This window comes from Suhomyces tanzawaensis, assembly GCF_001661415.1.
Source record: "Suhomyces tanzawaensis NRRL Y-17324 unplaced genomic scaffold CANTAscaffold_1, whole genome shotgun sequence".
In the NCBI taxonomy this organism is placed as follows: Eukaryota; Fungi; Ascomycota; class Pichiomycetes; order Serinales; family Debaryomycetaceae; genus Suhomyces; species Suhomyces tanzawaensis.
This window is the reverse complement of record NW_017963636.1, coordinates 1,468,883-1,489,303: the sequence shown is the minus strand read 5'-3', so window position 1 is coordinate 1,489,303 and position 20,421 is coordinate 1,468,883. Positions and strand designations below refer to the sequence as shown.

General features: G+C 45.3%; 12 protein-coding genes across 12 annotated transcripts; 9 read left to right on the top strand and 3 right to left on the bottom strand.

Moving 5' to 3' along the window:
* Window positions 1–63: 63 nt before the first annotated feature.
* Window positions 64–1,470, top strand: CANTADRAFT_44505 (putative lipoate--protein ligase; the record flags this gene model as incomplete). Its single annotated transcript, XM_020209117.1, has 1 exon — window positions 64–1,470. The coding sequence occupies one exon, from the start codon at window positions 64–66 to the stop codon at window positions 1,468–1,470; it is 1,407 nt and encodes a 468-aa protein (XP_020067088.1).
* A 262-nt stretch (window positions 1,471–1,732) lies between these two features.
* On the bottom strand, window positions 1,733–2,644 carry CANTADRAFT_43964 (urea carboxylase-associated family protein; the record flags this gene model as incomplete). The annotated part of the gene is made up of 1 exon (XM_020209032.1): window positions 1,733–2,644. One exon carries the CDS (start codon window positions 2,642–2,644, stop codon window positions 1,733–1,735), a length of 912 nt encoding a protein of 303 aa, XP_020067087.1.
* A 1,265-nt stretch (window positions 2,645–3,909) lies between these two features.
* Window positions 3,910–4,974, top strand: HPD1 (Hpd1p; the record flags this gene model as incomplete). Its single annotated transcript, XM_020206462.1, has 1 exon — window positions 3,910–4,974. The coding sequence occupies one exon, from the start codon at window positions 3,910–3,912 to the stop codon at window positions 4,972–4,974; it is 1,065 nt and encodes a 354-aa protein (XP_020067086.1).
* Window positions 4,975–5,610: 636 nt separating this feature from the next.
* On the top strand, window positions 5,611–6,141 carry CANTADRAFT_19564 (uncharacterized protein; the record flags this gene model as incomplete). Its single annotated transcript, XM_020206461.1, has 1 exon — window positions 5,611–6,141. One exon carries the CDS (start codon window positions 5,611–5,613, stop codon window positions 6,139–6,141), a length of 531 nt encoding a protein of 176 aa, XP_020067085.1.
* Window positions 6,142–6,595: 454 nt separating this feature from the next.
* Window positions 6,596–8,503, top strand: CANTADRAFT_87908 (uncharacterized protein; the record flags this gene model as incomplete). The annotated part of the gene is made up of 1 exon (XM_020211396.1): window positions 6,596–8,503. One exon carries the CDS (start codon window positions 6,596–6,598, stop codon window positions 8,501–8,503), a length of 1,908 nt encoding a protein of 635 aa, XP_020067084.1.
* Window positions 8,504–9,553: 1,050 nt separating this feature from the next.
* Window positions 9,554–10,210, bottom strand: CANTADRAFT_31337 (uncharacterized protein; the record flags this gene model as incomplete). Its single annotated transcript, XM_020208390.1, has 1 exon — window positions 9,554–10,210. A coding segment is annotated over one exon (657 nt), but the record flags the coding sequence as incomplete, so codon positions are not given.
* A 675-nt stretch (window positions 10,211–10,885) lies between these two features.
* Window positions 10,886–13,483, top strand: CANTADRAFT_40948 (uncharacterized protein; the record flags this gene model as incomplete). The annotated part of the gene is made up of 2 exons (XM_020208849.1): window positions 10,886–13,212; window positions 13,264–13,483. Coding segments are annotated over 2 exons (2,547 nt in total), but the record flags the coding sequence as incomplete, so codon positions are not given.
* Window positions 13,484–14,502: 1,019 nt separating this feature from the next.
* PEX11 (Pex11p) lies at window positions 14,503–15,189 on the top strand (the record flags this gene model as incomplete). The annotated part of the gene is made up of 1 exon (XM_020209095.1): window positions 14,503–15,189. The coding sequence occupies one exon, from the start codon at window positions 14,503–14,505 to the stop codon at window positions 15,187–15,189; it is 687 nt and encodes a 228-aa protein (XP_020067081.1).
* Window positions 15,190–15,295: 106 nt separating this feature from the next.
* Window positions 15,296–15,735, top strand: CANTADRAFT_130740 (uncharacterized protein). The gene has a single exon (XM_020206243.1). The coding sequence runs from the start codon at window positions 15,402–15,404 to the stop codon at window positions 15,660–15,662; it is 261 nt and encodes an 86-aa protein (XP_020067080.1). The 5' UTR covers window positions 15,296–15,401; the 3' UTR covers window positions 15,663–15,735.
* Window positions 15,736–15,826: 91 nt separating this feature from the next.
* CANTADRAFT_34693 (uncharacterized protein) lies at window positions 15,827–15,988 on the bottom strand (the record flags this gene model as incomplete). The annotated part of the gene is made up of 1 exon (XM_020208597.1): window positions 15,827–15,988. A coding segment is annotated over one exon (162 nt), but the record flags the coding sequence as incomplete, so codon positions are not given.
* Window positions 15,989–16,234: 246 nt separating this feature from the next.
* NOP8 (Nop8p) lies at window positions 16,235–18,262 on the top strand. The gene has a single exon (XM_020207184.1). It carries the CDS (start codon window positions 16,337–16,339, stop codon window positions 18,218–18,220), a length of 1,884 nt encoding a protein of 627 aa, XP_020067078.1. The 5' UTR covers window positions 16,235–16,336; the 3' UTR covers window positions 18,221–18,262.
* Window positions 18,263–18,879: 617 nt separating this feature from the next.
* On the top strand, window positions 18,880–20,376 carry CANTADRAFT_87904 (dolichyl-P-Man:Man(5)GlcNAc(2)-PP-dolichol alpha-1,3-mannosyltransferase; the record flags this gene model as incomplete). Its single annotated transcript, XM_020211395.1, has 2 exons — window positions 18,880–18,907; window positions 18,968–20,376. The coding sequence occupies 2 exons, from the start codon at window positions 18,880–18,882 to the stop codon at window positions 20,374–20,376; spliced, it is 1,437 nt and encodes a 478-aa protein (XP_020067077.1).
* Window positions 20,377–20,421: the final 45 nt, after the last annotated feature.

Below are 20,421 nucleotides of genomic sequence, written 5' to 3'. Positions count from 1 at the left end.
ACTATGAGTGGCACGTGACCGAATCGTATAGATCGAAAAATGCTCAACTGATTCGAAACCATAATGTTCAGGCATTTGGAATCCTACATTCGCTTACGGCCTCTAGTGCTTAATAGAACGGCCCAAAGGTCTCTCAATAATGTCCAATTACCTTTTCAAGACGATTTAACTGCTGCAGACTCCGATGACTTCGGGTTGAGTGACTTCCAGCACTACCAAGAATCTCCGGAAATCGTTGCAAAAAGACAAGAATTAAGTGGTTTCAATCCAACTATCGAGGATGCTACGTCAAATAATATAAGCAAAGTTCAGGAGGAACCCATATCGTTTGAAGAACAGACCAAGTTGAAGAGGCCAGCGATATTCGTATCCAAACTTTCCAACCCCTACACCAACCTTGCAATAGAAGACTATGTCTACAACAATATGCCCATACCGACAGAGAGCGGCTCCAATTTCAACCGTTTGATGTTTTACACAAACTCTCCTTGTGTGGTTATAGGCAAGAACCAGAACCCTTGGAAAGAAGTGAACATTCCGTTATTGAATTCATTGCATATACCTTTGGTGAGGAGGAAGTCTGGGGGAGGTACAGTTGTTCACGACATGGGGAACGTTAACTATTCATTTATGACAACGAAAGCGCAATTTGATAGATTTCAATTCGCCGAGTTAGTTGTAGAAGCCGTCAATAATTGTCAAGAGTCTCCACACAAGATCCAGGTGAATGAAAGAGGAGACATCGTTACAGTAACGGATGGTATAAATTACAAAATTAGTGGATCTGCTTACAAACTTTCTAAAGGTAAGTCTTACCATCATGGAACCATGTTGCTTAATCTGAGATTGGATATTCTAGGCAAACTTTTGAGCAGAGACGAAAATGCAATAGGCAAGGTAGAGTCGAAAGCAAGTATCGCTTCTGTGAAATCAAAAGTGACGAATTTGGGACTTTCCCAACTGAAATTCATAGAGGTTGTCAGTAGAGGATTTACCAATTCATTTGGAAAGAATGAGACCATTGAAACTCATGAAGCAGACGAATACGACCAAAATGAGTTATTCGGGTTGACTGATTTTGTTGAAGCAAACACTGACAGGTCAGCCTCAAGCTTTATTATAGATGAAACGACTGAATTACCGGACGAAATCATCAAGCTTTCTGACGAGCTTAGAGAATGGTCTTGGAGATATGGATCTTCACAGTCGTTCAGTCATGAAATTACCAACCACAAGTTGGGCTTCACCATTACGTTTCATGTTGGCAAGCATGGTGTTGTGGAAAGCTTTGAATTGCAATTCAACGACCCCCAATTGTTGGCCCAAGAAAAGATAGAAGAGAGCTTTGAATTCCTCCAGACCTTTGTTGAAAAGGGTAGTGTCCATTATAGAGGCAGTGATATTGCTGGATTTATTACCAATGACATGATTAGTGACTGGGTCGGTGAGTGCATCGATAACACTGTATAGTTCTAGCATTAATTCAAAAGAAACCTGCTTTAATTGTACGTCATAAATGATTCGCAATGACTAAGTATAGAAGGTATAATGAAAACTAAAGCAGAGGTTTATAATAAACTAATAATGTTTAAGCTCACAAACAGAATCGCATTTAAGGACTGGATTGTCCAAGCCCAGCATCAGATATCAAATGAGCTAGCCATGATTTGTTAATATGTCTAAGCCAGTAGTTTTTATTGAAAATATCTATTATTTACAAGCTGTTCACAGATTAATTGTCTGGACTCTTCAAGCCGTGCTTACCTTTATAGTTGGCAACCTCAGGAGCGCTCCATCCTTCCAAGACCTTTTCCTCGTCCTCCAATTTGTACACCTCGATTCCCAAAGGTCTACAGCAGTCCACCATCTTCAGGCTGTCCAAGTCCTCCTTGTCTTCACCCCATCCCCACTGAGACAAGTCTCCACCAGGACAGGCACTGATGGCCACCAACAAGTCCTGTTCTGCGAACAACTCGAAGTAGTCACCCTTTTTGGCAGGACAGGCCTCCATGAAGTACTGGTCATATTCGTTCAATCCAGTGACCTGGAACACGTTGAGGACATCGTGCACATCGAACTCGGTCAAGCCGTGCGGCAACACGGCACGGGTGAGGTTGGAGTGGCAGTGGAAATCGTTGTCTTCGCCACTGATCAATTTGTCCACGTAAGGATCGCATCTGGTTCCCAAAGTGTCGTGGACCCTGCCACCCCACTCATCGTGTCTTCCTCCCAAGGAATCGGCGGTGATGGTAACCAATGGTCTTAAGTAGGGCAAGTTGGACCACAATCTGTCGTGGGTGGACACATGGGCGGAGTGCAACTGTCTGGTTCTGGCGGCCCAGAATCGTTCTCTGGGATTGTGTTGGTTCCAGATGTTCAAGTCACAAACCTGGGGGCCTTCGGGTGTGGTGATGCGGAACACGCTCCTGGCGGGGATTTTGACAGCAATGGCCGATCTGGGCTGGCATAAGTGGGATTCAACTAACGACTTCTTGGCGTCAGCGATCTTGTTGTAGAGCTGCTTGTCGGCATACAAAGGCGACCCTGGGTGGGGGTAGTAAGCCGGTTTGGGTGGGGGAAGGTTGTAGGTGGTTTTTGTGGGGGTTTGGGTGGAAACCGCAGCAGGCTCGGTGGTAGGCGACATGGTTCAGGCTGGAGAGGGAGTAGAGGGGTGGGTGGGGAATGGGTGATTCTTATAGCGTTGGGCCATCGGCAGTTTTGACGCAATTGCCGCGATAGCTGCGAACGAGAAACTGAGGCTGGGATCAGTGGGTTGAGGGCCTGTGAGGGCCAGAAAGCAAACAGGCGGGAGTCGTAGCTGACCCTCAACACCTTGGGATCATCGCAGTGGAGTACGGATGTATATTCCAACTTTGAATATCCTAGGAAAGAGGAAAGTATCCAGAGGCTGGGAATGGCTGTGTGAACGAGATCAGTTGCAATAACAATAGGTGCTATATTGTAAATTAGTGCTAGATCGATGTTCTGAGGTCGTCTTTGACTGGGATTGTCTTGCCACATGGGCCCAACTCGTTGGGGACGGAAACTGAATTAATACAGTAGATTAAATCGGATCAGATTTCGAAGACGTATGGATCTTCTGGATTCCTCTACATGACAACATTTACTCAACTTTACGGTCCCCTTTGGTATTTCCAAATAACTCCTACAGAGCGTATATGTACACTGAGTAACGAGGTAGATACCCATAAGAAGCCTGTTGATGTAGGATAACATCTGGCCATGGTGCTCGAGTTGAAAAAACTCGAACACATCGAATCAGCTGAGTTAAGGTACACCGCGCCAAACGGCAGAACCTCGAAGAATGCCTCTGGTCGTCTCATTACTGTACTAAGTGGTCTCTGGTCATCTCAGCAAATGTGCTCCAACTGCCCTCTGGTCATATCAGCACTGCTCTAACTGCTTCTGGCCCTCTAACTGGCGCCAAACCCGATCCGTGCTGCCTGTAACGGCCAGAACTTTCCGCCACATGCACTCCATGCTAATATCTCGTGACAGCCCGAGCCCCAGACGTTCGGGCACATTGTCGGCTAGACTACACAGGCAGACTATCGCTAGCGCGGGCCCTAGCCGCGATCCAGCGAGGGAGATTTTCGGGTCTGGTCTCACGCTTATCGCCAGCACTACGGTAGAAGTGCCATTGGCAGGTTGTAGGCAAGTCAGAACAGAGTCAGCTACCACGAGCTCGTTGGCAGGGCCAGTTTGCCCTGCCATTGGCGCGGATACGTGTTGGTGGTCAGTGGCACGCTCCAGCAATGGCACGCTCCAGTTTGGCGTGGCATCTTCGTTCGCAGCCCGCCGGTTTCCCCACATGATATTGCACCCAGTTCCGCGGAAAGGAACTTGTATAAAAGCCCCACCACGGCCATGATTTGAGAAGCCATCACCATGTTAAGACACTGCACCCGTCACTTCTCCGTCGCCAGACCCGCGTTAGCCAACTATGGCTTCATCGGCCTTGGCCAGATGGGCCAGCACATGGCCAGACACATCTACAACAAGTTGGACCCCCACGACAAGTTGTACGTGTACGACACTTTGCCGCAACACACCCAGACGTTTGTGGAGACCGTGCGCCAGACCACCCCCGAGAACGGGGCCCAGCTCCAGTCGTTGGACTCCATCGCCTCGTTCGTCCACGACGTCGACGCCCAGTTGGACTACGTGATCACCATGGTGCCTGAGGGCAAGCACGTCAAGGCAGTGGTGCAGGAGTTGGTGGAAAACTACAAAAAGACCGACATCTCCGGCTCCCACACCACCTTCCTCGACTCGTCCACTATCGATATCCCCACCTCCATTGACATCCACAACTACGTCAAGCAGGAGATCCCTGCCTTCGACTTCATCGACACCCCAGTGTCGGGTGGAGTTGCTGGTGCGCGTAAGGGGACGTTGTCGTTCATGTTGTCCAGAGAATCACACGACGCCATCTCGCCCTCGTTGTTGCAATTGTTAACCAAGATGGGTACCAACATCTTCCCCTGTGGTGGAAACCACGGCACAGGCTTGGCTGCGAAATTGTCCAACAACTACTTGTTGGCGGTAACCAACTTGGCGGTAGCCGACTCCTTCCAGTTGGCCAAGTCGTTTGGGTTGGACTTGAAGAAGTACGCGCTGTTGGTGGCTGTTTCCACCGGAAAGTCGTGGGCCTCGGTGGACAACTGTCCTATCAAGGGTGCTTACCCTAGCGAAAACAACTTGCCTGCTGAGGTCGATTTCGCAGGTGGTTTCATCACCAAGTTGACCAGAAAGGACTTAGTTTTGGCCACCCAGAGCGCCGCAGTCAACAACCGCTTCTTGTTCTTGGGCGAGGCTGGTAAGCACTGGTACGACAAGGCATGCGAGAGGGAAGACATCGCCAACAGAGACTTGGGGGTGTTGTACGAGTGGCTCGGAGAGCTTGAGCAAAATGAAAACGGCCAGTTGGTTGAGGTCAAGGGCAAGCAGTAAGCTTGCTGTGTGACAACAACCACCCACCCCTAAAGCTGGATACTGTAGGGTGTGCCTTCTGGACTTTAGTCCTACATTATCTGTATTGCGTGTTTCTAGGATATAGTCTCAATTCTGCATTCAGATCTGCTAAGTCGCTGGAGTACCAAGGAATCTGTCAATTGCGTAGTGCAACGGTGATAATAAAAGATTTATATTCACATAGACACCATAACAAATCGATAGCTTGTTTTTGAGTAGTGAGTTACGGATGTTTGTAGCCTTTGACAGGCGGATTTATTTTGCCCAGGTGCAACCCCGCGTTTTATCTTTTGACATGATTATGACGCATCCTGTCACATTTCACAGTCGTATTCTCTATTGTGTTCTTACACAAATGGAAATGATGTAAGGCATCCACCCCCTAATTCAGCCCCTTCGGTCTAGGTACACAATGCTTATAGGTTATTGTCTAGGGCTTGTTTTTATCATGAGTCATATCTATGCATCATTTCTGATGCTAAGCCTATAGTTTGCCCCCAAAGTCTGATGCTAATTTTATCCCTGAAAGATACTGCAAGCAGATTCTATAAATAATTATCCCTATATAAACCCGTCCTAGCGCAGAATTATATCTCCTCTGATATTCTATACATCATGAAATTTGCAGTGTTGGCCACCCTTACCGGAATATTGAGCTTTGTTTCAGCTCATATGTACGCCATTCGTGGCTTTGAAAACCATGCCACCACCCAGTTAGATGATCCATGGGAGTCAATTTATTATAAGGATTTGACAGTTTTCAACCTAGGTGACCCAGAAAATTTCGCAAACTCTATGGCTAAGTTGCAAGCGGCCCACGAGAAAGGTAATCACGGAGATGTATTCTATTGGTACAATATGTTGACGGCGGAACTGTACCTGTACTTCAGGAGAGAACGTACCGAGCAGCCAGACGTTTGGTGGTCGGATGAGTTGAGTCGACTCGCTAGCGTATACGGAGTCAATTACGTTAACAAATTATATGATACCTCCGAGGAGATTTTAACCCTGGCTTTGGATTTATTCTTCCATGGTAACCAAACCATAGTTGAGAGTGCCTATATGCCAGGGAAATCAGTTGTGCATTTTGGAAACAATTTGCAAGGTGTTCCAGAACAAGTACCAATTCTTGCAAAAGAATCTTAATTCGGATGGAATTGTCCTTCTATATGCCAAAGAAATATTTAGCTAATTTATGAATCAGTATTTTAAATTTTGATACTCCTTTATCGGCTATATACACTTTGCTACATACAGGGTCCCAGTGGCAATTTTGACGTAAGTAGCGCATTTTTCCGCTGCTACATTGCATTGTGATACACCTGCTATTCAATATCACGCCTCGTATTTGGATAACCCTCGACACCAAAATTGGCCATGTAGGTACAATTAAACGTACTGAGGTAGTTTTCAATTAGTTCTTCCATCCTGAGCATAATTGGAATCATAGTGGTTGTGCTTCTCACAAGCTTCCGCCGCTAAATACCTGCTATTTTGATACAACCCTCAGGTGCTAACACCAAGTTCCTAGGGGCAGTAAAAACAGATATTTTTGAATAGGCCCGTTGGATGAATTGAGGTTGCGTATACTTTACATGCCATGAGAATTTCAAATTTGACTACAATTGCTGGAGCATTGAGCGTTGCTTCAGCTCAGTTGTATTCCTTTAAAGGATTCCAATCGTTCGCTAAAAGTATAATTCAAATTGATTACTTCAGAGATATGGTTGTTTTAAGTCCACGAAACTTAGAAACTTCCAGCAATGCCATGGAAAAATTGCAGGATGCAGTTGATAGAGCAAATGCTGGAGACACATTCTACTGGTATAACAAATTTCTTGGTCGATTCGAGGATGACGTATGTTCCGGATTGGATGGTATGGTTGAACTTTCCGCTTATGTAAGTTGTGCCGTGCACTTATCACACTTAGTTTTGACATATGGACCCAAATATGCCTACAATTTGTATGACACATTTGAATCGGACTTAATCGAATGCTTAGATGATTTTATCTATGGCGACGAAAGCTTTACTCCCCATTTTTACATGCCAGGAAAAACTGAGTTGAGTTTTACCAATCACTCTACTAATCTGACTGCTGATGTCTTCACTCCATTCTACGCAGTTAGTGGATTCGATAACCAGACTTTTAATTCTACAATTGATCGGGCTAAGAGTTATTATCATGATTTGATGATTAAGAATCCTTCAAGAGATGAAGCCACAGCCCTGGCAATATCGAACTTGCGAGATGCACATGCAAGGAGAAATCACGGGGATGTTTTCTATTGGTACAACATTGTCAGGGGTTTGGAGTATGATGGATTCGGGAGACAACCATCTTCTTCCACATTCGATTGCATAATAGAGTTGTCGCATCTCAGTTGGAGCTACGGGCTCAGTTATCTCTACAAATTGCATGGTTCTACCGAACTAAAATTTATCATTTGTTTGAATATGTACTTCAAAGTTGTCCCCCAAGCTATTGAAATGTACATAAGAAAGATCGAAGTGAATTTCGAGAATGAGGCAGCAAAGGTACTTGAGCAAGCACGTCAACAAAATTTTAGGAAGATTTGTGATATGTCACATCAAGATTACAACTTGATTGAATTAGAATACAGGCCAAAGAAAGCGTTTTATTATTATGATGATCTTGTCATTAAAATACCGCATAACCCAGAATTAACTATCGAAAGCATGTTAAAGTTGCAGGATGCTTATGACAGAGGAAACGAGGGAGATATCTTCTACTGGTATAATGCCTTTCATTGGCAGGAGCTCCCTTTCGAGCATTTAGGGTTGAGAGATGGTGACCAAGATAGATGTTTTCACGAATTGAACAAGCTTGCTAGGGCATACGGGGCTAATTACCCCCGCGATCTATACTACACTTCTGAGAAGACTTTGGTGGAATGCTTAGATTTGTACTTCAATGGTAACCAAATTATTAAGGATCACGCATACGCACTAGGAAAGACCAAATTAGATTTCTTGATGGGACAAGAATTGTATCCTGACGTGGAATATGAAGTGAATGGATTTCAAAACAAGATATTGCATGATGAATTTCAATATGTTTCGGAGTCTAACCAGAATTATTATAAAGATATTTTTGATTTTTTAGAGGATACCTACTATGCATTTTTGCAATTGCAAGATGCGCATTTTAGTGGAAATCACGGAGATTTGTTCTACTGGTACAATACGTTTATGAATCAATATCCTCCTTTCGTGAATTTGAGTTTAGGAGAGAGGGATAGAGATGAATGTTTTGATGAATTGAATAAACTTGCTAGAGTATACGGGGCTAACTATCTTCTCAAGTTGTACGATACTTCTGAAAGATCGTTGGTCAATTGCGTGGATTTATTCTTTCATGGTGACAATCATACTGTAACTCCCGTGTTGCTTTCGGGAAAGAAGGAAGCGTATGAGGGAAGCAATATTACAAAAGTTCCTAAACAGACTAATAAGTATTTTCTAGTGCCTTTTCATCACTATTAGATGGTAAACAACCATATTCACTCGATTATTCGCCTGATAAGAGGTTGCAATTTCTGATCTTTCAGTCAAAAATAATAATAGAGAATTAAATTTTGCAGCCATTCATGAAGTAAGTTATGGGCATGTAAAAGTAAAATTCTAGGAAGCTTACAAGAATTACAGGGATATTTGATTAAAATGGCTTTGGGTGGGAATGTAATTGTGTGCAGTTGCTTCCCGAAACTGCAAGTTGACTAGATTTGAATCTCATCATCTCACCAGATTCTTAGTTTCTGTTTCTGATCTACCTAGTAAGATTGTTTCATGATGGAGTTAGACTTATTCCTCGTAGTTTCGAAACCGTCTATACGGCAGTGTAAAGTCCTACACGATTAGTACTCTCGAGCAACGAAATTGATAAATTTCTCGATCTACTACTTTTACCAAAAATTTACTGACACATACTTGGGCCTGTTTTTGGTTAGAAATAGTCAGCAAGTCCTCATCTTTGAGGGGTAATTATGCCACTTACCTTTATCTCTAAACATATAGTTCATGATTATTAAAGCCTGAAGGATTTTTATTGGATTAGAATGCACACTGAACTAAAAATACCGGGAATTTTGTCTGGATTCAGAAATGTGGTCTTCTCTGTAGTGAGGTGATCGATCAATCATTCCATAAATATGTACAAGCGAATCAGCGAACCCTGGTCCAGATAAATGAACTAGGAGACACTGTAAAATGTTGGCCCTATTTCCCTGGCCGTAGACAGATTTTCAAGCAGTCCCAAATATTTCTGAATCATTCTTCTACCATGAAAACAATTATGGGCCCAATTATTTGTCATTTGTAATCTTACCATGAAATTGATTACTTGAGTGAGGCGACATGTACCTTATATTTCATAGTTGAAGTTGAATTTTCTGAGACAGTCAGTTATGGCCTAGTACAGCCTTCAAGCCGCGGGTCTCCTTAATTTTCCTCAGTCATCATCTGGTCGATTCGTTCTTGTCTGGCAGCGACCTTGGCCCGCTGTGTCTCCTTATACTTGTTGAAGGTGCGGTTGATTTTCATTTTTTCTTCGATGGTGACGATCTTGCCCTTGTAGATGTCGTTTCCCTCCTTCAACAAGTCGGCATACTTTTGGCGGTACACCTCCTTCTCATCCATCTTCATCTCGTTCCAGAGGGCCAGTACCTTTTTGGTACCCTGACCCTGGGGCAACTCGCTGTACTGGGGATATGTGATCAGGTAGAAGTAGTTCCAGGCATGGGTGAAGTTGACGGTGCCTCGCAACACCGTTTTGTCTCCTTGAGTGGTTTTCTGCAAGAATGGTCTCTTGTTGACGGTGCCGTTCTTGTTGCCCTCGCCATCGTAGATCTCGAACTTGAGCTGCGACCGGTACAATGCATCTTCCTTCACTTGGGCCAACTCGCGGGCAGTGGGCTTTTCGGTCTTGGGGATGACAGAGGTATCTACAGTGGAGGCCCAGTCACACACCAACTGCTGCAACTCTGACAACGACGGCGAGGAAGTGCCATACTGTGCCTGTATACGGAGGTCGAGCTGGTCTTTGGTCCACTTGAACGAGTAGCACTTCTTGGGGACTGGTACCCAGCCATAGGGAGTGTGGATGGTGGTGAACAGTGAGGGGTCATGTTGCACATTGTGGGGCGTGGGAAACTCGTGGGGAGCGAGATGGACGGTGCGGGAGGACTTCTTGGCCACCAGGGTGCCGGATCCGGCTGTTGCCAGAGGCTTTTTGTTTTTGGCACCTTTGGTACGGTACAGCCGGGTAGAGTGGACGGCGCGGGTGACGCTGTGGGGGATGCTGCGGAGCATGATTGTTTGGGGTGGGTGGTAGGCGTATGGGGCCTGGGGGTCTGGGGTCCCAAGTATACTATTAGATGGATCTGGTCCGGGGTGACTTCTGATTCTGGTGATGCGGAGATGCCGTGATGGTGTCATGCTGTGTGCAGTACGCGCACATCAGCGGATGTGCCAAGGAGATCTGGCAGATGTAGGCAAGGCAGGGTCTGTGCCGGGAGAGGCGGCAGCAACGATGCAACAGGAGACGGAATTAGATCGCTGGTGTGGAATAAGAAAACCAAAAAATCCCAAAACTGCTCCTGTAGAAAAACCTTACGACCTCCATAAATATAACAATAGACAGCTATACCGCCTTTCTACCCCCGAATCCCAATCCTCCAACCTCTCATTTCCCTCTTGCCTCCCGCTCCGTTCCTCCCCATTTCTCTCCATTTCCTCCACTATTCCCCCCGTTCCATCTTATTTCCTGGCCCTCCCCGTTTTTCCTCGCACGCCTGTGCAGTCCGGGGACAAAATCATCGCGATTTAGGGGATACATTTCTTCTCTCCACCACCACCATGTCTGGAATCCCCAACAGCCCGCTCTTCCCGGCACTGCAGCTAACGCTCGCCGGCAGCACCGGTACAGGGACAGCCGGCGACGTCGAAACCTACATCCCCACGCTTCCCGACAAACCGTTGACCCAGACGTCGTCCATGCAAGTGTACATCATACCAGCCGAAAAGACCCTCTTTGTCCAGGGCTTCACGGCCAACGAATTCGCCGAACGGCCCCCCACCTTGCTTAGGGGCACCCTCTACGTCCGGGTGTTGAAACCCAGCAAGGTCAAGTCCATCACCCTCACGTTCAAGGGCCAGCAGCGCACGGAGTGGCCCGAGGGTATCCCCCCCAAGCGCACCACGTTCAGCGAGATCAACGACATCGTGTCCCACACCTGGCCGTTCTTCCAGCAGGGCCAGTTCTCGGGCCCAAACAACGGTGCTGACGTGTACCGCGAGCCTGACGGCTCTACCACCGCTGGTTACAACGCAGACCACGACATCTCCCAGTTGAATCTCGCAGACACCTTCTCCCGCTCTTCCTCACCGTCCATGGACCCCCAGGCTGGCAACTTCTTCACCCGCAACCTCTCCCCCAGCTTCGTCCGCCGTGCAGCGTCGCCTGCTCCTGAAGCAGGCTCTATCTTCAACGAGTTGAGCACCACCGCCAGCGCCAGCGAGTCCGACCCCAAAACAGGCCACTTTGCTCCCGGCGACTATATCTACAACTTCGAGCATCCGCTTCCGCCTTCCACACCTGAAACATGCTCCGTCACCTTTGGTTCAGTCGAGTACCACTTCGAAGCCACCGTCACCAGAGCAGGCACCTTCAAGTCCAACTTGAACGCACGTTTACCTATAGAGATCGTCAGAACGCCTGCGGAATTTAACCTAGAAGAAAACGAACCAATTGTCATCAGCAGAGACTGGGAAGACCAGCTTAGGTACGATATCGTGGTGGGAGGTAAGTCGGTGATCCTCAACTCCTACCTTCCTCTAGCATTTAGATTCGTGCCGTTGTGGGGAAAGGTGGCTCTCCACAGAATCAGAGTCTACTTGACGGAAAACTTAGAATACTACTGCCAGAATAAAAAGGTCCATAGAATGGAACCTCCTAAGAAGTACTTGTTGTTAGAGCACAAGGCTAAAAAAGGCAAATCTTTGTTGAGTGCAGGTGGTGGCAATGATGACTCCGAATCCCCTGATGTCGATGATGAAGTGCTCCCAAAAGAATTGGAATTTCAATTGTATGTTCCCAGAGTGTTGAATGAAAAGTTCACCCACGAAATCCATCCGGATACTTCCCTTGACACCATTCAAGCCCATCACTGGATCAAGATTTGCTTAAGAATCTCCAGGAAAGACCCCGAAAAACCAGAAAAGCGGAAGCACTATGAAATATCGATCGACTCGCCCATTCATATTCTTTCGCCATTAGCAGCACACGGAAATACTTTATTGCCAGCATATGACAACGGATCTGCCCCTAGTAACATATCGTTACCTAATTATTCAGAGAATTCCCCACCGCTTTCACCCGAGGTCCAGCCTATCGATGGAACCCATCCACCAAATCCATTATTACCTGGTGTAAACAGATCGGATACTACTCTTTCTTTAGATGCAATGATTCAGCCAACATTCTACCATCTCAATTCTGCATTGAATAACGATGACCCGATAGAAAGAGACGGAAAAATGCATCTTGAGGCCAACTTATACAAACCTAAGAAAATTCCCACTCCACTCCAATCCCCTCAAGCTACACCCCATCCAGGAACATTCCTGAGTCCATTGAACTCGCCTATCCAAAGACCTATTCATTTGCTCAGAAAACCATCTGTCAACCCACCACCATTCAATCCCGATTTGGATCCTTCGACTGCTATAAACATCGCCCCTCCACCAGCGTATGAGGAAGAGGACTCCTTATCATTGTCACCATTGCGCATCAGCGTTACAGCCCCAGGTAGGGCCAGTCCGCCAGTTGTGAATAACATAAATGTTATTCCAGCTTCACCATTGCAGGAAACTCCTGTAAAGGACATGCTAAGCAAGCAGCTCAATGCAAGGCCTGCTGAGGACTTGTCTCCTCGTGAACCCAAAAGGTCCTTGGAACAAGCTTTACTGGATCTAGACAAAGACTCAACAGAGGAAGATCAGGCCAATAGGCTTGAGGTTCCAGATGAGCGGGCAAGTATAGACATCACAGATACTCCAGGATCCCCTCTTGTACCACCTGAAAGTATAGGATCAGGCTTGAACTCCGCCGCGATGTCTCGCAGGTCATCAATCACCTCGTTAAACTCGCTGACGTCTGATTTACCGGTAGACCAGACGATTCCACTCTTGGCATTGTCCACATCGTCAATTGTTTCTGGATCAGTGGGTGCAAATCCATCGGGTAGACATGCCTCGTCTGCAACTATCGATGACTTGGCGTATCGAAATGGATCGGTCAATTCTTTGATGTATGATTACAGTTCTAGAAGACCCAGCCACCCTCACATTGCAGGCTCGAACATGTTGGATTTGGTTGATGGGAAAAATTTGACTGACGGGATCTTTGAGATCCATGAGAATTTACTGGGGCTCCGCAACCCTCGTATCAAGAGGCACTATCAAGACTTCAATGACCCTTTTTCAAAGTCCAACGTCAGCTCCAAGCCCACAGAGGTCAACTCGATACAGCGAAAGGAAAGACAAAAGAGTTTTGGAGTGATCAATGGTCCCTTAGAGCCGGAGACCTCTGACCGCAGCAGTTCCGATAGCAGCGACTTCACTATAAATGAGGAAGTCAGCGAGACTCGCGGAGACAGAACAGCAGGAAAGCCCGAGCTAGAGTTGGAGACTAGTGCTGAGAATTATGCATTTGCTAGCTAGCTGATAAGCTACAAAAACTTTCTGGCTAGCAAGATAGAAAATACAGCAACAATACATGTACTAGCTAACCAAGGCTAATGTAGCTTCCGGGCAGCTAGCAAGACTAACTGTACCGGGTGTAGATTCACCAAGAAGCAGAGAGATAAGAGTAATAAATTTTGTAGAGGGATAACTGGCAATATGCTATATTTTAGTCTTCCATGTCATGCTATATACTGGCTAGTGCAAAGCAAGGCGAACGACGAATAGTACAAATAATTGCCTTAGATACTATCTATTGCACCAAATAGAGAAGTGTTTCACAGTTATCCAGATGGAATTTATTGGCCGAGCCACCGAGTACTTTTAGCAGATACAATAGTATTAACCACAAGCTGAGATTGCGTACTACAAAAAAGACACTTAAATTGTCAATAAAGCTATAATCCATACTTCACTGTCTTTCACCCTCAGACTTGCGACTGGCATAAATTGCTACCCACGAGCAAAGCCAAGGTAGAGTCGTGCGATCGCTAGCCAATATACTATTCACTCACTAGCCACACCATGCTAGACAATGTAGCGCAGAACCCTGACTAGCTCTCGGTATGTCGGGACCCCCACCCGTCACGGATCCGCCATCCAGTAAGCCCCACCATTTCACGTGCTGGGCCCTTCCCCGGCCACCCGAAAAACGGGCCTCGGTCCTCGTGATCTCCTCCACATAAGATCCCCAGCTATAAGACTCCGAAATCCACCAATCCCTCAATCTCCATATCATCATCATGGTTGCCGACGCCGTCATTTACCACCCTACGTTTGCCAAGTTAATCAAGTTCTTGGACAGTACCCCCAAGAGGGAGAAGGCCTTCCGTTTGGTGGCATACTTGTCCAGATTCTTAGGATACTACCTCGCCCGCAAGGGATACCCAGCCGAGTGGGTCAGACTCTTCAAGGACTTGAAGAGCAACGTCACCTTCATTAGAAAGGGTATGAGATTCTTGAAGCCGTTGAACCACCTTCAGACCGCGGCCCAGACCTACGACAACAAATTGTTGGACCCTGTGTTGAGATCCACCACCGTGCTCAGAAACTTGAGTTACGCCGCATACTTGGGGTTGGACTCCATCACGTTCTTCAAGTTGTTGGGCATAGTGGACAAGAAGCGTTTCCCCACCGTGTCCACCTGGGGCTCCAGATTCTGGTTGCTCGGGTTGATTGCTGGTCTCATCAACTCGGTGCACACCATCAGCACATTGAACAAATACAAGTCTGAACAGGAGAAGCCCGAGCAGAAGGAAGCCGTTGACAAGAAGATCTACAAGGCTAAGAGAAAGTGGGTCTGGGACCTCTTGGACGCTTTCGTCGCCCTTAACTCCTTGGACTACTTGCACTTTTCCGAGGGTGACGTTGGTTTGGCTGGTACCGTCACCTCCCTCATGGGTTTGTCTGACTTGTGGGCTGCCACTTGAGTGGTTTAGGGCTACTCCCGGCGTTTTAGCTAGTGTAAATCATAGATTATTAACTATCGACAATTGTAGTTCTGTAGAGTATGCGAACAGAAGAGTTAGCTCGAAATGCCTTGTGGAGAGGTGACAGTAGATAACTGAATATGGTGTTTATTAGTAGATAATACTGATTATCTTGCTTATAAACTTCCAAATTAATTATCCATGGGAAGTTCATGGAAAATTCGTGGACAGGTCAAACTTTCATTATCGCCCCAGATGTTGACTGTACTTGCATCGAGCCAAAGAAATGCTGGAATTGCGTACTCATGGGGGTAATAATTATCCATTTTTCAGCAGTAGTAACTCCATCCTCACGTAATAATCTTTGCGAATTGTCCTCAATAGGAGCAATTACCACGCCCGACCCAGTCTCTGCTCCTGTAGAAGCATATAAGCTTTGGCTGAGTCCACGCCTGAATATAGTTTGGAATTGACAGACCAATAGATGATAAGATACTAATGGCAAGTAGATCGATGGATGAAGGAAAGCTCTCTTTTACCATTCTAGGTTTCCGTGATCTTCTATTCGCGTAAGCCTTATGATAATTGGCTTTTCATTGGGATAACTCGAGTCGAGTGCCTATTGCCCACTTCCTTGCTCAAACCCGGCATAGAATCCATTCCAATACCCTCTCATGAACAATACCTTGATCTCTTGCTCTAGTTCCTTGCTGTTATCGCTCCTGTCGATCAATGCTTGCAACTGTGGAATGGTTTCTGAGAGGTTCACTTCTTGGTCATCCTCGACCTCTACTTGTGATAGATCAGATCCTGGGGCCACTCCTTCTTCAGCATCTTTATACCCATCCATTACCGTCTGCCAGCCTCTCCAGATCTCAGCATCTAAGCCACTCATATTTAGGAACAATTATTGGTAGGTTTTGGTGTTTTTCCGTTGCTTGATTCCATGGTGATTATCGAGAACCATACCCAGTCACATGATCAGACTTGCGATCTCATCGCTCATCATTTTTCAACATATATTTCGAGCCCGTAGGCATCAATTCAACTATTCAGCCCTGTCTAGAAGCTCAGGCATTCCGTTAAGGTATCTAATCGCACTTGAACTATAGCTGGATTACTTTCACCAACTTGTATATATTCACCCATGGAAACACGTATCCATATTGGGAATATCTCCCCAAAGCTTTATGCTTCTCATCAGACCCTCAGCACCCGTTTGGCCAAGTTTGGTACAATCACCAAGGAGCTTGAACTCCACTCCAAACCTCTCCAAGACCACTACTATGGCTTTGTCACCATCCAACTCCCAGAAGGAGGGTTTGATAAATTAAAGTCGTCTTTCAACGGATTATTATTCATGGGAATGAAACTCACCATCAGCAAAGCCAAGCCCGACTACAAAGAAGCCTGGGAGAAGGACCACAAGCGTCCAGACGCTCTTCGGTCAGAGAGAATCAAGCAGGATAATGTCAGTAGAGCAAGAGATGCCAGAATCAAAGAAGCATCTACATTATACCCAGTGAACTCCTTGAACGGCGAGTTGACCTCTGGCCGTACCGTTTTCAACCCTAACGGATTCATGAAATCCAGTCATATGTACAAGGATATTTCAGGAAACACCAAGAACAAACCTCCATCTAGAACGTTGATAGGAACAAACTCATATGGTTCTATAACAAAGCCATTTAATAAAACACATGTGCATGCATATTCACGTTTATCTGGAGGTGGTGAGGTGATCAAAGGAAGAATGAGAACGACAGAGCGTTCTGCCCTTGATAGAAAACAACAGACGCTCAGAATCTTGATTAACGGAGAATTGAAGACATTCAAGAACTATAAGACTAAATTGTGGGGCTTAGAAAACAAATCAACTACTGAATTGACTTGGAGATATGTTGACGGGGCATGGAAAAGTGGAGATGACCATCTCATTGAGAGACATAGAAAAAGGGTATTGGTAAACGACCCAATTTTGGGAGGTCCAAATGATGGTAAATGCGGTATTGATAGCGCAGGCGTTGCCTCGTATGGAAAAGAAGGAGTACATGAGGAAGACGAGGAGTTCATCCAGGAGGAGATGAAGAACAAATCCATTTTAGCATCCATTTTAGACAAGCATGATTTCGAAAAACCGGTTGAAATCGAAGAAGGTAATGGCATTGAAAAAGAAGATATCATCTTTGACAACAAGGGCAGAAGAAAAGTGGTCAGATATGATTATGAAGCTGAAGGTGGAGCCCAGGGCTTGGTTGAAGATGAAGGCATCGAGACTTATGACTACAACAAGGCCACTCAAATTTTGAGCCAATACAAGGGCGACCTTGACAAACCTCAAGAAGAAACCTACTATGATGAAGATGATGAAGGTAATGAAGTGGACTTCAGTAGTTTGAAGCCGCAAGAGAAGGTGGAGAACTTCGAAGACTATAACGAAGACTACAACCAGGACTACAACCAAGACTACACTGCTGCTAGCAACGACAACAATGTTCCAACTAACTATCAAGAAGAATACTACGAGGAAGTGGAAAACAAAGCTGATGATTCGGAAGAAGAATTTATTCCTACTTTTGGTGCCCCCAACAATACTGAGACTTTGAGATCGTTATTCAATCCCGAATCCAAGGATTCGTTCAAATTGGCTCTTTCAGAAGAGGACGAAGACGTGGATGAACAGGCACAAATTATCGATGCAGCTGAGCAGGAGGCGCTCTTGAAACAGATCAGAGATAAACAACAAGAAGAGACTCTTTTAAAGCAGTCCCAAAAGTACGGACTCTTTTGGCCACATTTAGACTCGCCTTTCCTCCAAACCCAGACCCAATTGAACAAGATTGGTGGTGTTGCTGAGACAATAAAGTTGCCGGGAGAAACCGAGGAGCTTGTCATTCAAGAAGGAGAGGAGTCTGCATACGAGCAATGGTTCTGGAAGATGAGAGGTGAATTCTCTAGAGAGTGTAAGAGAAGAAAAAGAGATGTCCAGAGAATATTCAAGAAGAAATCGACCAGGTCTTTTGTGGCGTAGTCATGGTGTACATAACATAGTATTAATAGACAGTTCAAAATCATCGTTACTGTTAGCCTCTGGATTTGAAAAATGGCTAATTAATTGTAGTCTACCATCGATCAACTGCATTAATATCACTTGGTTCCGAATCAGACTTTCCTTTGGTTGCTTACTTGTGGCTCTACTTTGAGTGCTGGTCTAGGCGCGCTCACCACACTCAACTATTCCAGAAAATTCAATGAGTCTTAACTAGGAATTGGATATAGAATACTACATCTTCTTTTCTTAATGTAGCATTTCAATCTCTGAAATATCAATCTGATGGTCAACTTGGCTCCAAAATATTATCTTTGCATTCTTAAATTCTTTCCACACGTTAGTCAAAACAGTAACATGTATACTGCATGGCTAAACATTGTTCCTGAAGTTACTTGATTAACTAAAATAAATCTACTTACCTATTTTCCATTCCCAAAACTAATTTAATTTAAACNCCCCACCTGTGTCAATATTCCTATTTCTAAAGCCTCACTTGCAGTCCAGCTGAGTTGGTTAACGAATTATTATGCTCTTAATTCTGGAGCCGTGTTTGGTGATTATCCTGCATACAGCCCGTGTTATATCTGGTAGCGCTGGGCATCGTCAACTCCAACTTAAACACCACCCACCACCTCTCCATGTCAGACCAGCCAGAGCTCAGGCAGCGTAAGCAGCCTTCCAGCACAGTCTCTGATACTACTGCTCCCAAATCCCCTGCAAAGGAAGAGGAATTACCACCTTTGACCATCAAAAACGTGTTGAATGATATCAAAGATGGAATCAATGCCCTTTTGTATGATCCATTCTACCGACGCGTGGCAGGCCCGGTAGTGTTCATGTTGACGGCAATAATGGCCAAAGTTATCATTGGATTCGTTCTTTACACGGAAATTGACTTTGTCACTTACATGCAACAGATCAGTCTCATCAATGATGGTGAATTGGACTACAAGCTTATTGGCGGAGACACGGGACCCATTGTGTATCCAGGAGGATACGTCCAAATCTACCAGTTCATCAATATGCTCACCAATCAAGGTGCAAATATCCAGTTGGCCCAGCTGCTTTTTGGCTACTTACTCACCTTCACCAACTTGTTGGTGATCATCTCGTACTCTTCTATCGCCAACTTTCAGCCATGGCCCATGATGTTGTTGCTAGGTAGCAAGAGACTCTTTTCCATCTACGTGCTCAGATTATTCAACGACTGCTTCACCACAGCAGCAATGGTTGGAGTGTGTGTGATTCTTCAGCAAGCCTCCTACTGGTACTCCACCAGCGAATGGGCCTCGTTTTTCTTGGTAGTAATGGCAGCTGATCTTTACAGTATCGCCATCTCCATCAAGATGAACGCGTTATTATACTTGCCAGGATTCTTGGTAGTGGCCTACTTTTTGACCGGAGAGAACTTATTGAAGTTTTTGATTATTTTGGTCATCATCCCCCTTATTCAAGTTGTTATGGGCTGGCAATTCTTGTTACCATTCTTTGATGATGAGGAAGCTAATCTCATCAGATGGAATTACATCAACCAAGCCTTCGATTTCTCTAGACAATTCATGTACAAATGGACTGTGAATTGGAGGTTTGTCTCTGAAGAATTTTTCTTAAGCAGAGAATTTGCCACCATCTTGCTTGCAGGAAACTTGTTTGTATTATGTACTTTTGTATTGACCAGATACTTGCACCCTCAAATCGTGGGTAAAGACTTGCCTGTTTTGATCATGGAAGCTTTCACATTTAAGTCCACTGTTTCCCCTAACAACTTGATTACCAAGAGCAAGACAGGGCCAAAATTGGTTTTCCTTATATTGTCTACTTCCAATGTGATTGGCATACTATTTGCTAGATCTTTGCACTATCAATTTTTGTCGTGGTACTGTTGGCAATTACCTGCCTTACTCTATTTCACCAACTGGGGCTTTATTCCCCTGGCAATTGTGTGGATAGTACATGAATGGTGCTGGAACGTATTCCCTTCAACTAAGTTGAGTAGCGCGGTCTTGGTCAGTATTTTGGCCTCCGTGTTGGTAGGTGTATGGCTCTCAAATACTTGGTTCGAAGGAGTAGTCATAGATGAAGAGAAAGAAAGAAAGAAGAAGCTCAGAAAGCAACGTTTACAGGGTACTCTTTAATTTGTATCACTGAACTCTTGGTTCGACTTGGATTAATTAAGAATA

What these genes read in the sequence shown, in the direction of transcription:
- CANTADRAFT_130740 (XM_020206243.1), top strand. Translation starts at nt 15,402, where the DNA reads ATGGAAAATTCGTGGACAGGTCAAACTTTCATTATCGCCCCAGATGTT.
- NOP8 (XM_020207184.1), top strand. Translation starts at nt 16,337, where the DNA reads ATGGAAACACGTATCCATATTGGGAATATCTCCCCAAAGCTTTATGCT.